The sequence below is a fragment of the Chrysemys picta genome, chromosome 8 (assembly GCF_011386835.1).
Source record: "Chrysemys picta bellii isolate R12L10 chromosome 8, ASM1138683v2, whole genome shotgun sequence".
In the NCBI taxonomy this organism is placed as follows: Eukaryota; Metazoa; Chordata; order Testudines; family Emydidae; genus Chrysemys; species Chrysemys picta.
Window position 1 is genome coordinate 13,877,366 of NC_088798.1, and position 18,233 is coordinate 13,895,598.

An 18,233-nucleotide genomic window follows, 5' to 3' on the forward strand; every position below is an offset into this window, starting at 1 on the left:
GTGCTTTGGTAACATATGTCAGATAATTCCTGCAAAACTTTACTCATTCAAGTAGTACTTGCTCATGCAAGGAGTGCTGTTCGAGTCAACAGAACTCATGTGAGTAAAGGGTTGGAGGATTTGACCTGTAGGAATCATTTCACCAAGAATTTAACCCTCTGTTTAGAAGAATGAGGTAAGTCAAGCTAGTTTATATCTTTCTACTTATATCAGTTTTATATAGAGCATATCAAATATTTTATTTTTTCCAGATACAAGAAGATTAAGCTTTCTGCACTAGTCTGTATTCCTGTGGGAATATAAAGAGAAAACCATGTCTCTCTTCTTAATATATTAGTGCCTAGTAATAGAGACCAGATGATCAATAAACTACGTAAAAATTAAATCAAACTGACAGTCTTCAGAAAAATGTGCTCTAAGCAGAAACAATTGTTTTAAAGACTGTGGTGTCTAGAATATTAAACTCACATGCTTCTGTTATTAATTTATTTGTTGGAAGCCAGTCGACTTTTCCTGCATGCGTCAATTAAATAGTCAACCTTATACATAACTATCTTCAAATGCTAGATGTTTCAGCATGCAAGGTATTTTGAAAGAAACTGTTGACAATGCTATACTTTTCTTTAAATGCAAAAGCAGAGTTTCTCTAGCAAAGCAAATCAACAGATTTCTAGATATGTTACTACAAGATGTCTTAAATCACTTTCTTCAGTGCACACACAATACTTCAAGGAAATAGTTATTTTTTATTCTATAAATACATATAATGAGATGTCTGTACTTTGAAGGGGAAGGGGAGGACTGGACTAGAGCAAATGATGTATCCCAACAACCAAACGTAACCTACAATGCCCATCCTTTCCTTCTCAGCTGTTTCTAAATTTTATGAAATGTGCTTAGTCATTTGTTATGATGTGCTTAATTGTTTGTTACACAGCACCCATCTCCATCTGTAGCTGTCTTTGAAACCTACAAAAGGTGAGTAAGTTTGGTTATTCAGATGGGATAACTGAAGCACAGAAAGTTGAATTCCCCAAGGATACACAACAAGTCTGCACTGGAAACAGGATTGGAACCCAGGTCTGGGATTTCTAGCCGTACATTTGATCCACTAGACCACAGTGCCCCCTGGATACTGTTTAGAGCCATATCCTTTTTCTTTTGTTGCCAGCATAGTGTGTTGTGATACATCATTTTGAGGCAAAAAAAAAAAAAAAAAAAAGCTGTAATAAACCCCAAGTGTTTTCTCCAGTCCCTATGTTTGGCACATGGATTTTATACATTTCTATACACATTTTTTTCCCTTATGTGGGGAGGAGGGAATTGTTGCTTGGAAAAATCAACCTAAAAGCCTACCCCATTGGTTCTTTTTCCTGTCAATTACAGCTGTCAGAAAAGTTAGTGCTGCTACTTCCCAGCATCACAAAGTTGCGTCTAAGAGAGTATGAAGAGAAGCAGGGGGCCTGATCCTACTCCATTGAAGCAAAACTCTCACTGGGAGCACTGTAGGATCTGGTCTCTATTTGCTTAAGAAAAAAAAATCACCTTTGCCAACCCCGCACAGCCACCAAAACACACGTGCCCATACTATTTGTGAGTTTGCCTTATGAGTCAGGGATGGGTTGCTGCAAAAAGTTAACACATTCTTATCTGTTTCCACACAGCCAGTAAGGGAAAATGAGCATTTGACATAGTCTTTCTGAGATTAAGAGGCTTGTTCTGAATCCTTTGAGTTTAAGTGTTAATCATCATATGACACATAATAGAGTAATGAGAGAGGGCTTTCACCTCCTGAAATAATGTCTCTGAGCCCAGCAGCTTGACACAGCATCTCAGTCAGCATTTACAAACTATACAGCGCCTGAGGGGAACGGGACGAGTTTGTTTTCACAAGAGTGACTTATTATGTCTTGTCCTTGCATTAATTTACACTGGGGAGGTACTATTATGATTGTGAAAGTGCTTTTAACACGTTATATATATGCCTCAGGTCATGGCACTGGGCAGTATCAACACAAATTACTCAGCACATGGTCAGATCCTCATCTGGTGTAAACTGGTGAACCTCCAATGCAGTCAGTGGACTGGTGCCAGCTTACATCAGCTAGGGGTCTTTTAATGCCACAACCTGGCCTGATTCAAGAGGAAGCAGGGCCTGGCTTCTTTATCAGTGTAATCTCTCTATGAAACGCCTATCATCATATCAAAACAAGGCTTGGTAGCTAAACCTATTACAAGTAAAAACTGTGATTTCATCAGTTTCCTGACTTAATCTTGCCTCGCCCCCCAGATCTCTTTCAATGAGTTTTCTAAACTTGAGGCATGCCTGTTTCTTGATTAATGAAACCCATGGCTACTGTGGGAGATGAGTGTTTGTCAGCAGTGGGGCATATCAACTACTGTATCTCACTCTTTTCAACCTCTTACACTGACCTGTATCGTACCAAGTCCACCCATAAGACCACTATATTTCCCCTTTTTTTGCTTAGTTGCGGAGATATACCGGCACTGTAGTCTGAAAAAGCCTAAAACCTTGAAGACACCAACCTGGTAGGACAAATCACACATTACCTCCCAAACTGTAACCACTGCTTCCCCCTCCCCCCTGCGGTTCTTGTACTTTGCAGAAGGACACATACTACATGTTCCCAACAGACTAAATCTGGGATGGCACCTTTCAAACTATTGTTTAGACAGAAATAAAATGAAAACCATGCCTGTTCCCCAGGCCGCTCCTAAAGCTAGCAAGTTTGGGAGATGCTGTGTTTACATACTGAGGACAGACAGAAGCTCTGCTCACTGCTGGGACATCCATTTTATTTGGATTGACACCAGGACTACTTTGTGTTTTCAATACATCGCTGTGGCTTTCACACGGGGGGGAGGCTTTCGAAAGTCAACTCAAGCCACGTTCGTTGCCCCAGTGGCCTTTAGCAACATCTTCGCAACTTTGTCCCTATTTTTGTAACAAACCCCTCGGGAGGGGGATTTGGTTTGGACACAGCCAGTGCAAACTGCCACTCTAGCAAATCTTTGCAGTGCTTTTTTTTTGGCATAATTTTTCAAACAGGGCGGGCAGATTGGGAATATACAGCTGACTGCACGGGAGAAAAAGAGAGAGAGTGGGGGGACAAAAAGAGCTCTCGCAAAAGAGACCGCCAGCAGCAGCAAAACTGGAAAATGCAAGGGGTGGGGGGAGAAGTCAGCAAGTAAGATGCATTTGCAAAAGGCAAAAAAAACCCCAAAAAACAAAACCCCAAGCTCTTCCTTTTCAGTTTCAGCAGAGAGTGAGCCGCAAGAGGGGACGGGGGAGGGGAGCAGAGAAGTGCATGAACCACAAGAGAGAGAAGAAAGTTGCGGGTCGGCGACGCTCACCCATGAAAAGGCAGAGGAGATCCAGGCAGATGAGCAGCCCTTTCTTGCTGCTGCTCTTGGCCGGGTTGTTGTTCAGGGCAGGACTGCCCCCGTTCTTGCTCTCCGGAGCGATCGCTTTGTCGTACTTGTAGTTCTGCATGATCTGGGGGGGAAGCAAACCCGGTCCCCAAGCGGCAATCCAGGCGCTGGAGAGGCAGGGGCGCGCTGCCCGGGCTGGGCTCGCAGGAGGCGGTCGCTGGTGGACAGACTTTGTTTAGGCGGTGGTGTGGCTGCTGTATAAACTTCTTCCCGGCGGGGGAAAGCAGGGGAGGGCCAGAGGGAGGCGAGAGGTACGTTTGTGTTCGTCTCAAACCGTTCAATGTCCTTGTGGGGAGAGAAAAATAAAAGGGGGGAAAAATGCGATCGAGAAAAAGTTGGCCAAGTTTGGAAATCACCAAGTCCTGGGGGGGTGTAATAGTAGCGGCACCGGAGCCCCCTTTGGATGCTGGCTCAATGAATGGAAGTTGGGATCTTGCAAAGCAACTTCCCCAGCCGGTTTAACACAAAGCTCTGCTTTTGCTTGGGGGCTGCAGCTTCTGCTGCTGGCAGGGGCTGGTGCCTGTACTTTTATTTCCCCAGGTCCTTTCCACCCCTTTAACAACACACACACACACACACACACACACAAAGAAAAGAAACCCGAAGTCACTCTGGCTCTGATGGGATATCCAAGTACAGCCCCCTTCCTGAGGCTGACATATACATATGATAATTAACTCCACATTTTTTTTTTTTTTTGCAGAGGGAAGAAAAGCAAAAAAAAAAAAAAAAAAAAAAGTCAGGAAAAGCTTCTCTCCAAGCAGAAGGGAGCCCCTAGTGTTCACAGTCCAAGTGTAAAAAGAAAAGAAAATGTTTTCAGGCTGGAGGATTTCCACACTGGGGGTGGGGTACGTGGTGGCAACTGCCTCTTTAAATCTCTCCACTGGGTTTTTCTTCTGATCGGCTCTACAGGTGACGTGTGCTAAGATCAACCCCCTCTGAGGGAGCGCTCTGTTGTGCCTTGTGACCCAGCATAAGGAGTATTTTGAAACCTCTTTGCGAGCACCCTGCTATGCCAGACCACAAACAGGGATACAGAAGCAGGTTTGGGTCGCAACTGCTCTTGGGGCCCTGGACACAACCACTGCACAGTATGTAGGGAATAGGTTGACCACAGACATCCCTCCTGGCTGCCTCATCCAGTGGCATAATCCCTCCACAAAGTTGGCTGCTTTGCCCCGCTGCAGAAGGAATGTTGTGTTAATGAAGCTAGAATAACTAAAGCATTTGGATTTTTGGCTTGAACAGTCCCAGAGTTACAAGGCTGCACACACACTATTTACCCAGGATTATTACCTCTGTTGATCTCCCCTTTGATCTGATTAAAAATTGCCTAGGAAGTAATGGAAATTCTACCTTGGAATCCTGACTGGCGGGGTTGTAATTTTAACAACCCTGAGTTGAAGGCAGGGAGACCAAGGTCTGAAGATGCTTGAAATTGAATTAAAAGGACACTGTTAAGGACATATAAGCAGGAGTGCCGCCAGCCTTTTTGCCGCCCTAGGCAGTGGAAGGTCCCGCCCCCGAAATACTGCCCCCAACAGAGGCAGCGGAAGGTCCCGCCCCCGAAATACCGCCGAAGACCGGGGCGGCCGAAGATCCGGCTGCCGCCGTCACCGCCCCCCAAATGTTAGCGCCCTATCGCCTAATGGGTTGCACCGGCCCTGCATATAAGCAGTGTTGTTTCAGCCAGTCAGTCCCAGGATACTAGAGAGACAGGGAAGGTGAAGTGATATCTTTGATTGGACCAGTTTCTGTTGAGATGAGATAGAAGCTTTTGAGCTTACACAGAGCTCTTATGCTTCAGGATGGCACCTGCCCACACCTTTTTCCTTATGCTGGAGTGGTCCCTTCAGTCCTTGCACAAGCAAAGCAACCACTGGACCAAACCCTGTGTTGACTTACATCCTGTGCAATCCCAGTGCCTCCAGTGTGCACTGTGGGGGACTGGACTTGTTCTAGTTAATAAGAAGCAATTCTGAAAAGAGCAACCCTACAATAACAAGCTTATGTATATTCTGGGTAGGAGGGTAGTAAATTTCCAGTGAAGAAACATGTCTAGGTCAAGCATCCAAGTGTGGTATTTACAGTAACATAACAACAACAACGTTTGAAAATTCTAAGAAACACTCACATGAAGGTCAAGGGATTATTGTATGTGAATGACTTCAGGATAGCACCTCCAAAATTCCCTGTGAACCTATTTAGACAAAGCCCAAATGAGCCTGAAACTCCATGCATAGACATTTCCTGTGGCATTGCAGATAATGGTAAGTCTGCATCCATACACCTCTGGCGAAATCCTGCTTGCCTTACTCATTCTCACAGGATTTGTTCTCTAGTGCCTGGTTTGAGTATCAAATTTACTCTCATTTTTTACATGAATTCATTATCAGCTGTGATTTGGCAGGTACCCCTCTTATGCCCCAGTACAGCCTACCTCAGTGGCTCTCAACCTTTCCAGACTACTGTACCCATTTCAGGAGTCTTGCATACCCGCAAGTTTCACCTTACTTAAAAACTACTTGTTTACAAAATCAGACATAAGAATACAAAAGTATCACAGCACACTATTACTGAAAAATTGCTGACTTTCTTCTTTTTACCATAGAATTATAAAATAAATCAAATGGAATATAAATATTGTACTTACATTTTCAGTGTATAATATATAGAGCAGTATAAACAAGTCATTGTCTGTATGAAATTTTAGTTTGTACTGACTTCGCTAGTACTTTTTATGTAGCCTGTTGTAATACTAGGCAAATATCTAGATGAGTTGATGTACCCCCGGAAGACCTCTGCGTACCCTCAGGGGTACACGTATCCCTGGTTGAGAACCACTAGCCCACGTGGACCTTAGATCTGCATGCAAGTTTCTTCACTTTATACTCCCACTGGAGTAGAACTCATGTCTATGATACAGTGCTTCCTACAATGCACTCATCTGAACTGGGGGGGAGGGGCGGCGTGTGTGAGTGGGGGGTGTCATAATTTGCTGCTGGCCTATATCACAAGCTAATTAGTTGCTCTGGAGCAAGAGGAAGCATCCAGGGAATTGTGGGCTACAGTGTCTTCAGGGGCTACTTCAGGGTTCCTTGCTCAGGCCTGTTTTTAAAGGCCCCATCTAGTCCTAAGGAATTTGCAACTGATTCACAATAACAGTCAACAGTATCCAGACAGTTTCTTGCATCAGTGTTAGACACTTAGAAAAACAGCAAGAGACTACCACTGACTGTAGTCAAATGTGTCTTTTCCGTTTGGTAGCTCATGGCCTATGAGATGAGTTCATTGGTTTAAGAACACTTTGTTTCAGCCTGCATTAGGTTGTTTCAAAATATATTGACTGTCAATTATCCCAGTTTAGAATTCTCTGGGTTAAATTCAATTACCTTTTTAACGTGGGGGGGGGGAACTATTATTGTAAAAGTGAATGAAAAAAAAAAGGAGGCTTTTCTTGTACTTCAAGGGAAAGTGAGAGGGTGTTTAAATGAAAGTTTTTCATTTCCATTTACAAGACCCTTCAGGCTATTAATGTTTACGTTTTCATAACAAAATGATTGTACTGTTAATTGATGCATGCAGTTGCACACAAATTAGTCCAAATTTTGGATTTTTTTCTTAAGGGAAAAGAACGCTACAATTCTCCATTGTAAAGCGTGAGCTGATCAAACGGTTAGCACTGAAAAGCAGCTTTAAGACTTTAGTTAATAAAATGCCAGAGAGAGTCATAATAATTTGGTATGTTGTTTATTCATAAATTCAATTATTTAATAAATTATACATTAGCTATCATTTTAGGGCCCAATCTTTCGTTTCTCCCATACTAAACTTTCCAGATTTACTTCACAAAGTCACTTGATTTACACCAGCAGAGAATTTGGCCCTGGATGTTTTGGGGACCTAGTCCTTATCCCACTGAAGTCAATGATAAAACTCAACAGCTTCAGCAGAGGCAGGACTGGGCACTGGGTGTAAAAGGAGTGCCAGATCAGGCTTCATCAGGGTATACTATGTTCACAGCAAAGGTCGTTACTGACCAGAATTGTATGTAATTGTTTAACGGGAATATTTTAAACACATATATTAAATAGACAATTACATTTCATTTATTTAATCTTGATATTTCTAATGAATCATTTTCTGTAAAAATAATTGAGTTTAATGAGCAATCTCACTAAAAACTTCCCATTCAGTTATATTCTCTTTAAAATTGAGAGAAGCATGAGTAGTCATTCCATTTCAGCACAGAGTGGTTTCATTCAATCTCAAATTTGACTCCAATTTGTACTTTTTAATGTGAATTTCTTTGTAAAATGCATTGAGATCCTCCAGAAAGAAAGACACTAGATAAATGCAGGATATCTATCATTTCTTTTACTCTTCCGTTCTCCTATCTCACTTCTTCTCCCATCTTTCTCCTTGGTGTGCTTCTTTATCTCCCACTCTCAATTTCTAAAATATCGTTTGAAATTTCAGATGGAGATAAGCAAAAGTGCAAATCAAGGTGACTCAGACCTGTGGAACTCATTTCCCTAGGAAGTCACTAAGGATAAGAATTTAGCAAGTTTCAAAAAGGGATTGGACATTTATATGGATAAGAAGAATATCCAGAATTATCATAATAAATTATAACAATTTTTGAAGGGATATTAAACCTCATGCTTCAAGGTTTAAACCAAACCTAAAGGGGGGGGGCAGATTATCCCACATTTGCCTATTGTGGGGTTCTTACACCGTTCTCTGAAATACCCGGTCTTGGCTATTGTCAGACATGATACTGGACTAGATTGATGTCAGGTTCGATTTAGTCTGGCAATTCCTATATTCCCAAACTTCGGTGCTATGGGCGGATCATTTATTTTATTTTACTTGTAGCTACTTTCTATAAGTGACTATTACCATGGCAGGTGGGCTTTTCTGCAGCAACAGCCTCCTCTAAATATGCTTCCATTTAACAAGCTGAACTGCTCCTTATCTGAGATGGTGCACTCTTAGGCTAAATTTCTGCTCTCAGATTGGCACAGTGGCTCTCCACTTTAACTTTCCTGTCCGTTTAGACTATCTTTAATGTTATTGGAAATTTCACCTATGTAAGCAGAGCGAAATATCAAAGATGATATCCACCATCCCAAGTCTGAGGCTACGTCCTCACTCCATAGTGAGGGGGGGGTGTCGATTTAAGATACGCAAATTCAGCTACGCGAATAGCGTAGCTGAATTCGACGTATCCGAGCCGACTTACCCCGCTGTGAGGACGGCGGCAAATCGACCTCCGCGGCTCCCCCGTCAACGGCGCTTACTCCTACCTGCGCTGGTGGAGTACAAGCGTCCCGACGAGACGCGATAATTCTATCCCTGAGAGATCGATTTCTGAGACGTAGCCTGAGAGAAAAATTAGCTCTACTTAGAGATGCAACAGGTGCAAGGCTGAGAAAACACTCCTCAGAAGAACATCCTTCCTGAAGACTCCTTTGTGAGGCTGACAGGATGGAAGAGGAGAGCAGCTTTAAATGGCAATGCACAACTCATCTGTCCCCATGACTCAAGTTAGACATCTCAGGTCAGTTTTCTTGTTCATCTACAAGGTTCATCTTTCTATTGCCAACACTCCACAGCATAAAAATGAATTCTGTTGCCTGTCTTTTTGTTATTAAAGCATGCTTCTATATTCATTTACCCCTGTGTAAAACACTACCAAATCAGAGTTCTCCCCTCAAAGCAGTGCTAGTATTTTATACCCAGGTTACTCTTATTTTGGGCCTGCTAGCTACAAGGTCCATTGAAGTCAGTAGAAAGACTCTTATTGACTTTTTCATGGGCTTTCAGATCCTTCCTGCGGGTGCAAGTCCCTACATCAGATGCAAGGCAGGGAGAATCAGACCCTGGGTCTTATTTTTACATCACAAAATAACAAGAATATAACAAAACCAAAATGAGAAAGCAGGAAATGTTTGTTTCATTGGTTGTTGTCTACACAAGCTTCAAACTCAGATGGAGGAACAGAGCTGGGATATACTGTGCATATCAAATAGGCTTGAATCAAAGCCCCAGACCTGAACAGCACCACATTTTTGGAAAGCTCAGATCTGGATTGAAACTTTTCAGCTGGGGTCCATTTCTCATGCCACAGGCTGTTGCATATCCTGAGGGAATACTATCTGAGGGGTTACCATCTGAGTGAGAGCTTCTAAGGGCTAAGCCTATTCTGAGTCAGAGCTAGTGTGGCGTTTAATTACTGCTGTCACTTGGCTCCGAGTGCTCTATGACGGGCCATGCCCCCTTTTAGATATCATCCGCCTTTCCCGCCACCTAGCCACCAGCAGAGTTCCACACACCATCAGCCTGGCACCCCTGCTAAGAACTATTTGCCAGGTCTGAGGAAAGTCCAAGAGTCCCTAGGCACAAGATCAGTTCTGTTACATGGATACATTTGCACAAATGCATAAACTGGAAGGAGGTGTTAATTCTCCACTCTGCAGCACCATAAGGATAGCAGAGTAAAACTGGTGTAACTGCATGAAGAATCAGGCCACAAATATTTGACTCACATATAAGGCTACTTAGGTGATTAAGACCCTGCTGATACAATGGGCTTTGTGCTTTTTAGTAAAGTCCAGTGTATTTTGAAGCACACATTTGCAGGGTTATCAGTTCTCGCGATTTTTATAAGTTTTGTGATATTTAGTGTTTGTCTTAAAGCCTTCGCTCAAGGGATGAGCTGATTACATGGGAATGTCAGCTTTCATTTAAAGAAATAAATAAGTTTCTTGGATATGGAGGAAAGCTGGAAAATGTGACCTAATAGTGTAACCTAAAGGTTCAAAATCCAGAAAGAGGGTGGCGGGTGGGGGAAATGAAAGCCAATTTTTTTAGATTTTTAAAAATTCATGATTTTTAATCTAACATCGTGATTTTTAAAACCATCTCATGATTGTAGGGGGGCTAAAATGATTTTTGTTCACTTGTGGCTGGCAGTACTGCACTTGGAGCAGTAATGTATATATATATTTAAAGCTTGAACAATAGCCTAATTGCTCAAAAAGAGAATGATAGCACCATCTAGTGCCCTTCTTTGGAATTGCCTTATAAAATAAAAATTCAATTAAACTGATTTCAAAGGGTCATAATTAAAATCTTCCAGGATCTTATCATCATTGGATTTCTAAAATGCTATTCTGCTCAAATAGAGTATTTACTGAGGAATTAGAATAAGTTTTTAACTTTAAAATAATACTAGATTCTTAGTTATGAAACATGGACATTGTTAAAAATCCCAGCATAAAATCATAGTCTTTTTATTGCTTTAGTGATTTTTTTAAAAAAGAGTTTATATATAACAGTTTATATATTCATATATTCTCCCCAAATACTTTCATGCATTTATTAGCAAAACCTTAAAGAGTTGTATGTATACTGCACCCTGATGTGCAATTTACCCAGGACAAGTATTTTCACAGTCCGTGGTTAGTAAAAGAAGTGGTACATCATCTAACAGTCTTTGTAAAGACTGGCACAATCTGAGTTTGTGCTTTTTGCTGGCCGGCTTCCAGAAGTGTGTTTGAAATTCAAGTAATGTGGCATGTGTTAATGATGTACACTCGTCACCATGTCAATAAACGTCTCATTGTAAACTGCAGCCTCACAGGCTATGTCTACACTAGAGCTTTTACTTCTCAGCTGATTGCAGGTTAACTCAGGGTAGCTAACGTGTTTGTAAAGTCTAGTCTGGACACTCCCCAGATGATTGTTCCTGGATGCAAGTTTTAAGGTTTATAGGGCAAACAGACACTTTTAAATCTGGTGGCTTAGACCTATCTCTGATCATAAATGATCCAGATATCCTGTATGAAAGTGTTCAGAGGCCAAATGAAAAAAAATTCCTTTTCCAGATCTGTACAAAACCATCTTCCCATTTTATAGGTAGCTTGATAGCTTTCGGTAAAACCTTAAAAGATGAACATGTCACGTTCATAACAATGAATGAGAAGATTAATGTGGCTGTGTTTTGTAAATCTGTGCTTCAGTGAAGCACTTGAAAAGGTAAATGAGAGCTGAAGAGCGAGGTTTGAAGATTGTGTGTGTAGGCTCGTGTCTTCTAAGCAGGAGACAAAACCCCTTGCAGGTTGACGTTGATGGGGGCTGGACAGAGGTGAAAGTAAGCCAGTACGCCCCGGTACGGTGTACCGGCAAGAGCCGGTAGGGTAGGGCTGCAGGGTAGGGCGGCGGGGTTCTGGGGGCTATTTAAAAGTCCAGGGCTCCTGCTGCATCTATTGCCCCAGCCCTTTAAATAGCCACCGGAGCCACGCCGCCACTACTGCAGGGCTCCGGCGGCTATTTAAAAGGCCAGGGCAGTAGAAGCAGGGGAGCCCTGGGCCCTTTAAATAACCCCCGGAGCCCAGGGGTAGTGGGGGGCTCCAGGGATATTTAAAGGGCCCGGGGATCCAGCTGTCTCTGCCGCCCCGGTCCTTTAAATAGCCGCTGGAGCCCTGCCACTTCCCCAGGGCTCCCGCAGCTATTTAAAGGGCCGGGGCGGTAGAAGCAGGGGAGCCACGGGCCCTTTAAATAGCCCCCAGGGCCCAGGGGTAATGGGGGGGCTCCAGGGGCTATTTAAAGGGCCCAGGGCTCCAGCTGCCTTTGCCGCCCTGGTCCTTTAAATAGCCGCAGGAGCCCCGCTGCTTCCCCAGGGCTCCCACGGCTATTTACAGGCCAGGGCGGTAGAAGCAGGGGAGTCCAGGGCCCTTTAAATAGCCCCTGGAGCCCCAGGCTGTTGCTGCTACCCCGGTGGGGGGGCACTTACCTTACAGAGTGGGCTGGGGCTGGCTCTGATTCCCTCAGCCACGCCCCTTCCACCCTAGGCCCCGCCCCTTCCCGGGGCCAGAGCTGGCTCCAGCGTACCGGTAAGTCACTGGACTTACTTTCACCCCTGGGGCTGGATGAGTTACTGGAAAAACAAGGAGACGCTCTTAAAATGGGTCTTAGAGAAGCATATGTGTGAATAGTTGATAGACTGATCAAGAGATAAGGAAGCACAAGGAAAATAACATATCTAGTCCCTAGGTCTGCTCTGTTTCCAGTATTGGTCCAATTTTGAAGTCAATCCACATGTTTCCTATTGGGGATGACTGAAATTAATGAGAGCTTTGCCTATGAAAGGACTTCGAGATCAGTCCTTTCAATGCCAATGGGATGTCTGCATATGAAATGTCTGCAGAGCTGGGTCAGAGATTTGTATGCAACTCTTGCCATGGATTTGTCTACACTAAAGTTTTTACCATAGTTAACTCACTGCTGGTTATCTTCAGGTCATTAACATGTTTGACAAGGCGAAGCCGAATTTAAAAATTGTATTAAAGCGAATGTTAAAATTATATAATCCATAGGTTAAGAAAAGAGTCTCTGTACATCTGGATATAACACTTAAATTATCCAAAAGTACAAACGTTGGTTTAAAAGTAATATAATACATATAGTACATAATCAGCAATAACCCAAATATGATTAACAAATTTAATGATACAATTTAGATATTAGCATCCAAATATTCGGGTACATCACTCATAAAAAGTTATACAGAGAGTTGGTTGTGTAAAGCAAATATATCAATGAGTGAAGATTGTCTCTTAGTAATTGAGAATTTAGGATAGGTTGACCAGTTCGAAAATAAAATCCATCAGGGAAGTATTTCAGTTACTTTCCCGACTGTGCTTTCTACTCAAATATTTGTTCCAAGATAAAAATGTCTGTGGTTTACACTAGCCAAAGCACATAGGGTGAGCTCCTGACCTCACTCCGCCTGCTTCAGCCCCTTCTTGCCACACAGAAGAGCCAGAGTGATATCAAAGGGCCGTAAAAGCCCCCGTTCTGCTTGGTGGACGTTCCCCAGGTGCAGGCACTGCACTCTGGATGACAGCTGTAATAAGGCTGCCTTCAGAGACAGTCTCAAGCCCTGACAGAGGGGTCAAACAGCTCAGGCTGGATGATGTAGGGGCACATCAAGGACAAGACCGCAGCACTGCAGAGATTCTGGGCAGCACTGCAGCCCATAAGACTGCCCAAGGAAGCTGACACAACTTAAATAGCCATCTGCATTATGCCAGGGGCCTCTCCAGGATCAGCAGAGTACAAGCGTGGCTTAAAGGCACCGTACCCCCCACCCCCACCCCTCACCCTCCCCGCCGCCATTCCTCTGGGCTATGAATTCTGTGCTGTATCTCTTACAGGCTCAGCACAGAATCTCAACCATAATCTTCAAAGCCTGCTCTTCAGCTCTCATTTAACTTATCAAGTGCTTCACTGAAGTACAGATTTACGTAACACACCCCTGCTGTATTAACGTTTTCATTCCTGGTTGGGATCTTGACACGTTCTTTTTTCAAGGCCTTACCAAAAGCTGCCAAGCTTCCTACAAAGCGAAAAGATGGTTTGGTGTAAATCTGGGCAAAGGATTTTCATTCTCCACTTGAATAATTTTGTCCAGAGTGTTTAGATAACTATGATCAGAGATGAGACCAAGACACCAAATTTAGGAGTATTTGGATCCAGGTTTTTGGATCAATCCGCTATAAAGTTAGAAGACACTTACACAATTCACGTTCAGATCTAGGTGTGGATTTCAAATACCCCAAAAGGGTGTGGGCCTGGCTTTTTGGTTCAGGCCTCCTTCCATATGATGCCTCATGAGGGAGGCTTCCCTCACCATCTTCTTTTTGCAGCCAGAATGAATTCCCCACCGATGCTGGTTTTGTTCCATGCGCCTATGTCCAAAACTTGTTTTAAACTGTGTTTCCGAGAGCCAATTAAACATCACAGGGGAACACCCAATTTTGAAAGGCTGCAGAAATGCCATGAAAAGAACCTTTGAGACAAATGATGCTGAAGAACTCACATTGACCTTAGACAACTTGGCTGACTTCATGATAAAATTTATGTTGCCACTAGTATGAAATACAGAACCACTTGGATGCTCCTGATGTTGCTTTCTCTGCAAATCATCAAAATGTTTTGATATCTTCTACGTCAACAAGGGCCAGGGGCATAGTTTATCTTAATTGGTATGCCTTCTCCTGCTCGAACTTCTAGTAGTTGGACGTTAAAGCCAGACAATTCCAATTAGAAATAAGGCACACATTTTTAACAGCTGATTATCCACTGCAACAAAATATAGAGGAAGTGGTAGATTCTCCACAGTGCTTAATGTGTAATGAAAGAGCTACCAGGGCTCAAGCCATTAGGTGCTGGGGCTCAAGCAATTTTTTGACTTTCATAAGTAACGTGGCAAGCCCAGAGATGTCAGGCCTATGAACTGCCACATTTAGAGGTGCCGGGGCCCTGGCACAAATTAAGCACTGATTCTCCAGCTCCTGAAGTCTTCATATCCAGACTAGATGCTTTGCAGGAAGATATGTCTTAGCCAAACACATGTTATTGGGCTCAATATAGGGGTATCTGGATGAAATTCGATGGGCTGTGGGTCAGAATAGAGGATCCCTTCTGGCCTTAAATCTTTGAATCCTCTCTGAATCTGGGACTATTTAAATAGCTGATAGGGCAATGCCAGTAAACACATTTGAAACATATGGAAGCACAGACTCAACAACAGCCACTGCACAACAGTCCCCAAATTGCTTGTATACCACCACATCCCTCACTCTCTGGACTGGCTTATCCAGTATTGCCAACTCCAAATGTTAAAAATCATGAATCAGTCCCCCATCTCCCTCTCCCCCTCCCCAATCACCAGAGTTTTTACAAAATGATCAATGTTGAGTTGTTTTTATTTGACCTTGGGCTTTGAGTCTTCAGGGTGCACCTGGGTTATACTTTCAAGCTTCTGCACAATCACAAGGGCAAGAAACATCCTCTTTTTAAAAATGAAAGCTGAGACTCTTACCCCACTAAGAGCTGGACCTTTAAGTCAAACATCAAATATCCTGAAACTCATTGGCAGTATCGCTTACCTGATGCCAAAACTACAAGTCATGGCATGGCTGACTCATGGAATCTCTTTACATTCACTTTAGTTTTCATCTTCCGCTCAGTTGTTGCCAGAACCTTTATCAAGGTGGATCGTGTGGATGGCTTTCTGTGTCTGATGATTAGCCTGGAGAAATGCTGGTATGTTACCAATTAATACTAATGAACCCAAACACTGAATTTATCTATTGCCACTAGACTTCACTGAAAAGATTGCATGTGTCCATTCTTAAAGTTCGTGTGGAGAAATCAGCATATTTTTCATGTCTGCACTTAATCTATCTATTTTAGGGTTTTCTACCATGCCTGTCACTGTAGTGTCTTAATATCAGACACTGTTACTCCATAAATTATGCATGCTAGTTGGGATTGAGAGGGCTCTGGTGGAACACAGTAAACCAGTGAAATAAAATGTCAACAAATGCAATAGCCTTTGTTAAATTCAGATGAGAAGAAATTAATTCTATAAAAGGGAACTCTTAAAATAGCTTGGCACCAAGGTGTAACAAGAGACAGCCTTTCGCTGGTGGAGAAGGACGACAGAATGACAGTCTGCCCTTTCGGAACTCAGCCTGGAAAAAGCGAGGGCTTTTCCGCCATGACTGTCATTTTAATATCTTTTTTTTTTTAAAAGCAATAAACAGGAGCTTGCTTCAAAAGTTCCAGGGTCTTCAGTAATAAAACCAAGCCATTTCATGATCAGCCAAAAAGACTATTATTATTATTCCTATTTGTGCAGATATGATCTGAAGAAAAACACACCTCTAGGACTAATAATAAATAATAACGCTATTCATACATTTGCACTGGTTACAAGATGTCAATTTCCCCATAATTGAAAGGAACAGAAAAGGGTATACAAATAGCAATCTGTGGTGAATAAGTATTGCCCAGTGCTTTGAGTTGAAGAGATTTCTTATGGGTACATGTATGTTATGAAAGAAAAGTGTTTTAGCATCCAAAGGACCCTGGAATAATTCTCCTGAATTTTTGCACAGAGCCTTATTCAGAGTGGCTGAAAGTGCCTGTTATTTAAACACAAAGGTGTTTCAAATGGGAAATGATTTCCAGGAGACCAAGACACCTTAACCACCCATGGGACAGAGCTTCAGGCAGACAAATAGGCAAGGAATCCAAACAGATACTTCCATGTCTCTGTTATTCAGATCTCAGTGCTACAACTGAGGCCAGGTCTACACTACACACCTATAATTGGTATAATTACAAAAAATCCACACCTCTGAGAGACATAGTTATACTGACCTAACCTCCGACACCCTCCCCCCCCCCGCCCCTCCATGCAGACAGCACTATGTTGATGGGAGAGTTTTTCCCGTTTACATAGCTGCCGCCCCTTGGGGATGTGGATTAATTAACTGGCGGAAGACGTTCTCCTGTTGGCGTACTAGCATCTGGACTAAAGCGCTACAATGGCACAGCTGCATCAGTGCCAGTTCACCGCTCTAGCGCTGTACGTGAAGACAAGCCCGTAATTCGATCGGACTAGGAGGAGGAAGAGAGACAGTGATCAGGTTCCTGATTGTGATTATGCAAGTTGTAGAATGAAGGTTCTGTACCCACCTTTGCTATTTTATGCTATTTTTCATGACTGGTTATGGGGGAAGGAGAAGAGGGGTGTTGTTCTGTTTAGTGGAGTTGAGATACTATCTTTTTAAAGGTTTCAGAGTCTTTTTAAAATTGGCTTTGTTCTGCCCCGGCCTGAGGACACAAGAAACTGCGTCTGAGTTCAGCTCTGTGGAGCTTGAAAGCTTGTCTGTTTCACCAACAGAAGTTGGTCCACTAACAGATATCACCTCCCCTACCTTTAAAGTCACACATGTGCTTAAGTATCTTCTTGATTCGGGGCCTTCATTAGCAAAGTATTACTGAACTAGCTGTGGCTGACATCACTTATGGGCAAGAGTGGCCAGTTTAAGTAGCTCATTCATCACCGCAAGCAGCTATGTTTGGAGTCAGATACTGCCAATTACGTGTGTCGTCCCCCACCCCCACCTCCCCTCTTCTTAGTCCCTCTAGCCTGTGATGAACAATGTTTATTCTACGCGTTGGGGAGTGGGGAAGCTCTGATAAATCTATTAAGTTGTTTTCCCATTGTAGCCAAAATAACAGCAGGAGAAAAAATCACTAGGAAAATGAGCTCACCTCAAGCTGCTCATTACTGTAATTGTTTATGCTTTGTTCCAGAGCATATTGATAGCATGGTAACAACGTGTGTAATTTGGGAGATGAGCTGGGTGGGGTGACAGTTAAGATCTTTTAAGGAAGACTGGGGAGAGAGTCTGCCTGAGGAGATGTTTTTCCAAACAGAACAGCCTCTTTTCCAGTCAAATGCAGTCACATTTCTGACTTCATACCTTAGTTTCTACTAAGTGAATGACTGTAAAACAGAGCTGAGGGTTTTTTTAATGAAGTAAAATATAGGGAGAGCATTATGTATACTGGATGTATGCAGCAAATGGTAAAATCACCATTTCTTTACTTTTCTCCTTTTTCTTTTCCTAAGGCTGTAATGATCACTTTCCAAGCTGAGGCTGGAATAGCATTGAAGAATTCAGGAATTCTAATTCTCTGGCATGTGCGCCATCTAGTGTTCGATCACTGTGAAATGAAGTCTTGCCAAGACGAGAGAGCCAAATTTATCTTTGAGACAACTCCTTTAAATGGAGTTACACCATGCATGAAATTGTCCTCGGATATCAGACAACCTCCACCTCTATCAGGACAGGTGAACTAATATAACAAACAAAAAAGGCGCCAGCTCACTAGTTAGTTAGATGGGCAGT

General features: G+C 42.9%; 1 protein-coding gene and 1 long non-coding RNA gene across 2 annotated transcripts in view; one reads left to right on the forward strand and one right to left on the reverse strand.

Moving 5' to 3' along the window:
• PLPP3 (phospholipid phosphatase 3) overlaps window positions 1-4,061 on the reverse strand; it is a 68,250-nt gene extending 64,189 nt beyond the window's left edge. The window contains exon 1 of the mRNA XM_005284771.5: window positions 3,376-4,061. Within this exon, the coding sequence (XP_005284828.2) occupies window positions 3,376-3,514 (139 nt within the window). The 5' untranslated portion in view covers window positions 3,515-4,061. The remainder of the gene's footprint in view (window positions 1-3,375) is intronic.
• A 1,536-nt stretch (window positions 4,062-5,597) lies between these two features.
• LOC122173820 (uncharacterized) lies at window positions 5,598-16,911 on the forward strand. The gene is made up of 3 exons (XR_006174726.2): window positions 5,598-5,723; window positions 15,477-15,570; window positions 16,775-16,911. It is a non-coding gene; the product is annotated as an uncharacterized LOC122173820 (long non-coding RNA).
• The last annotated feature ends 1,322 nt before the right edge of the window (window positions 16,912-18,233 follow it).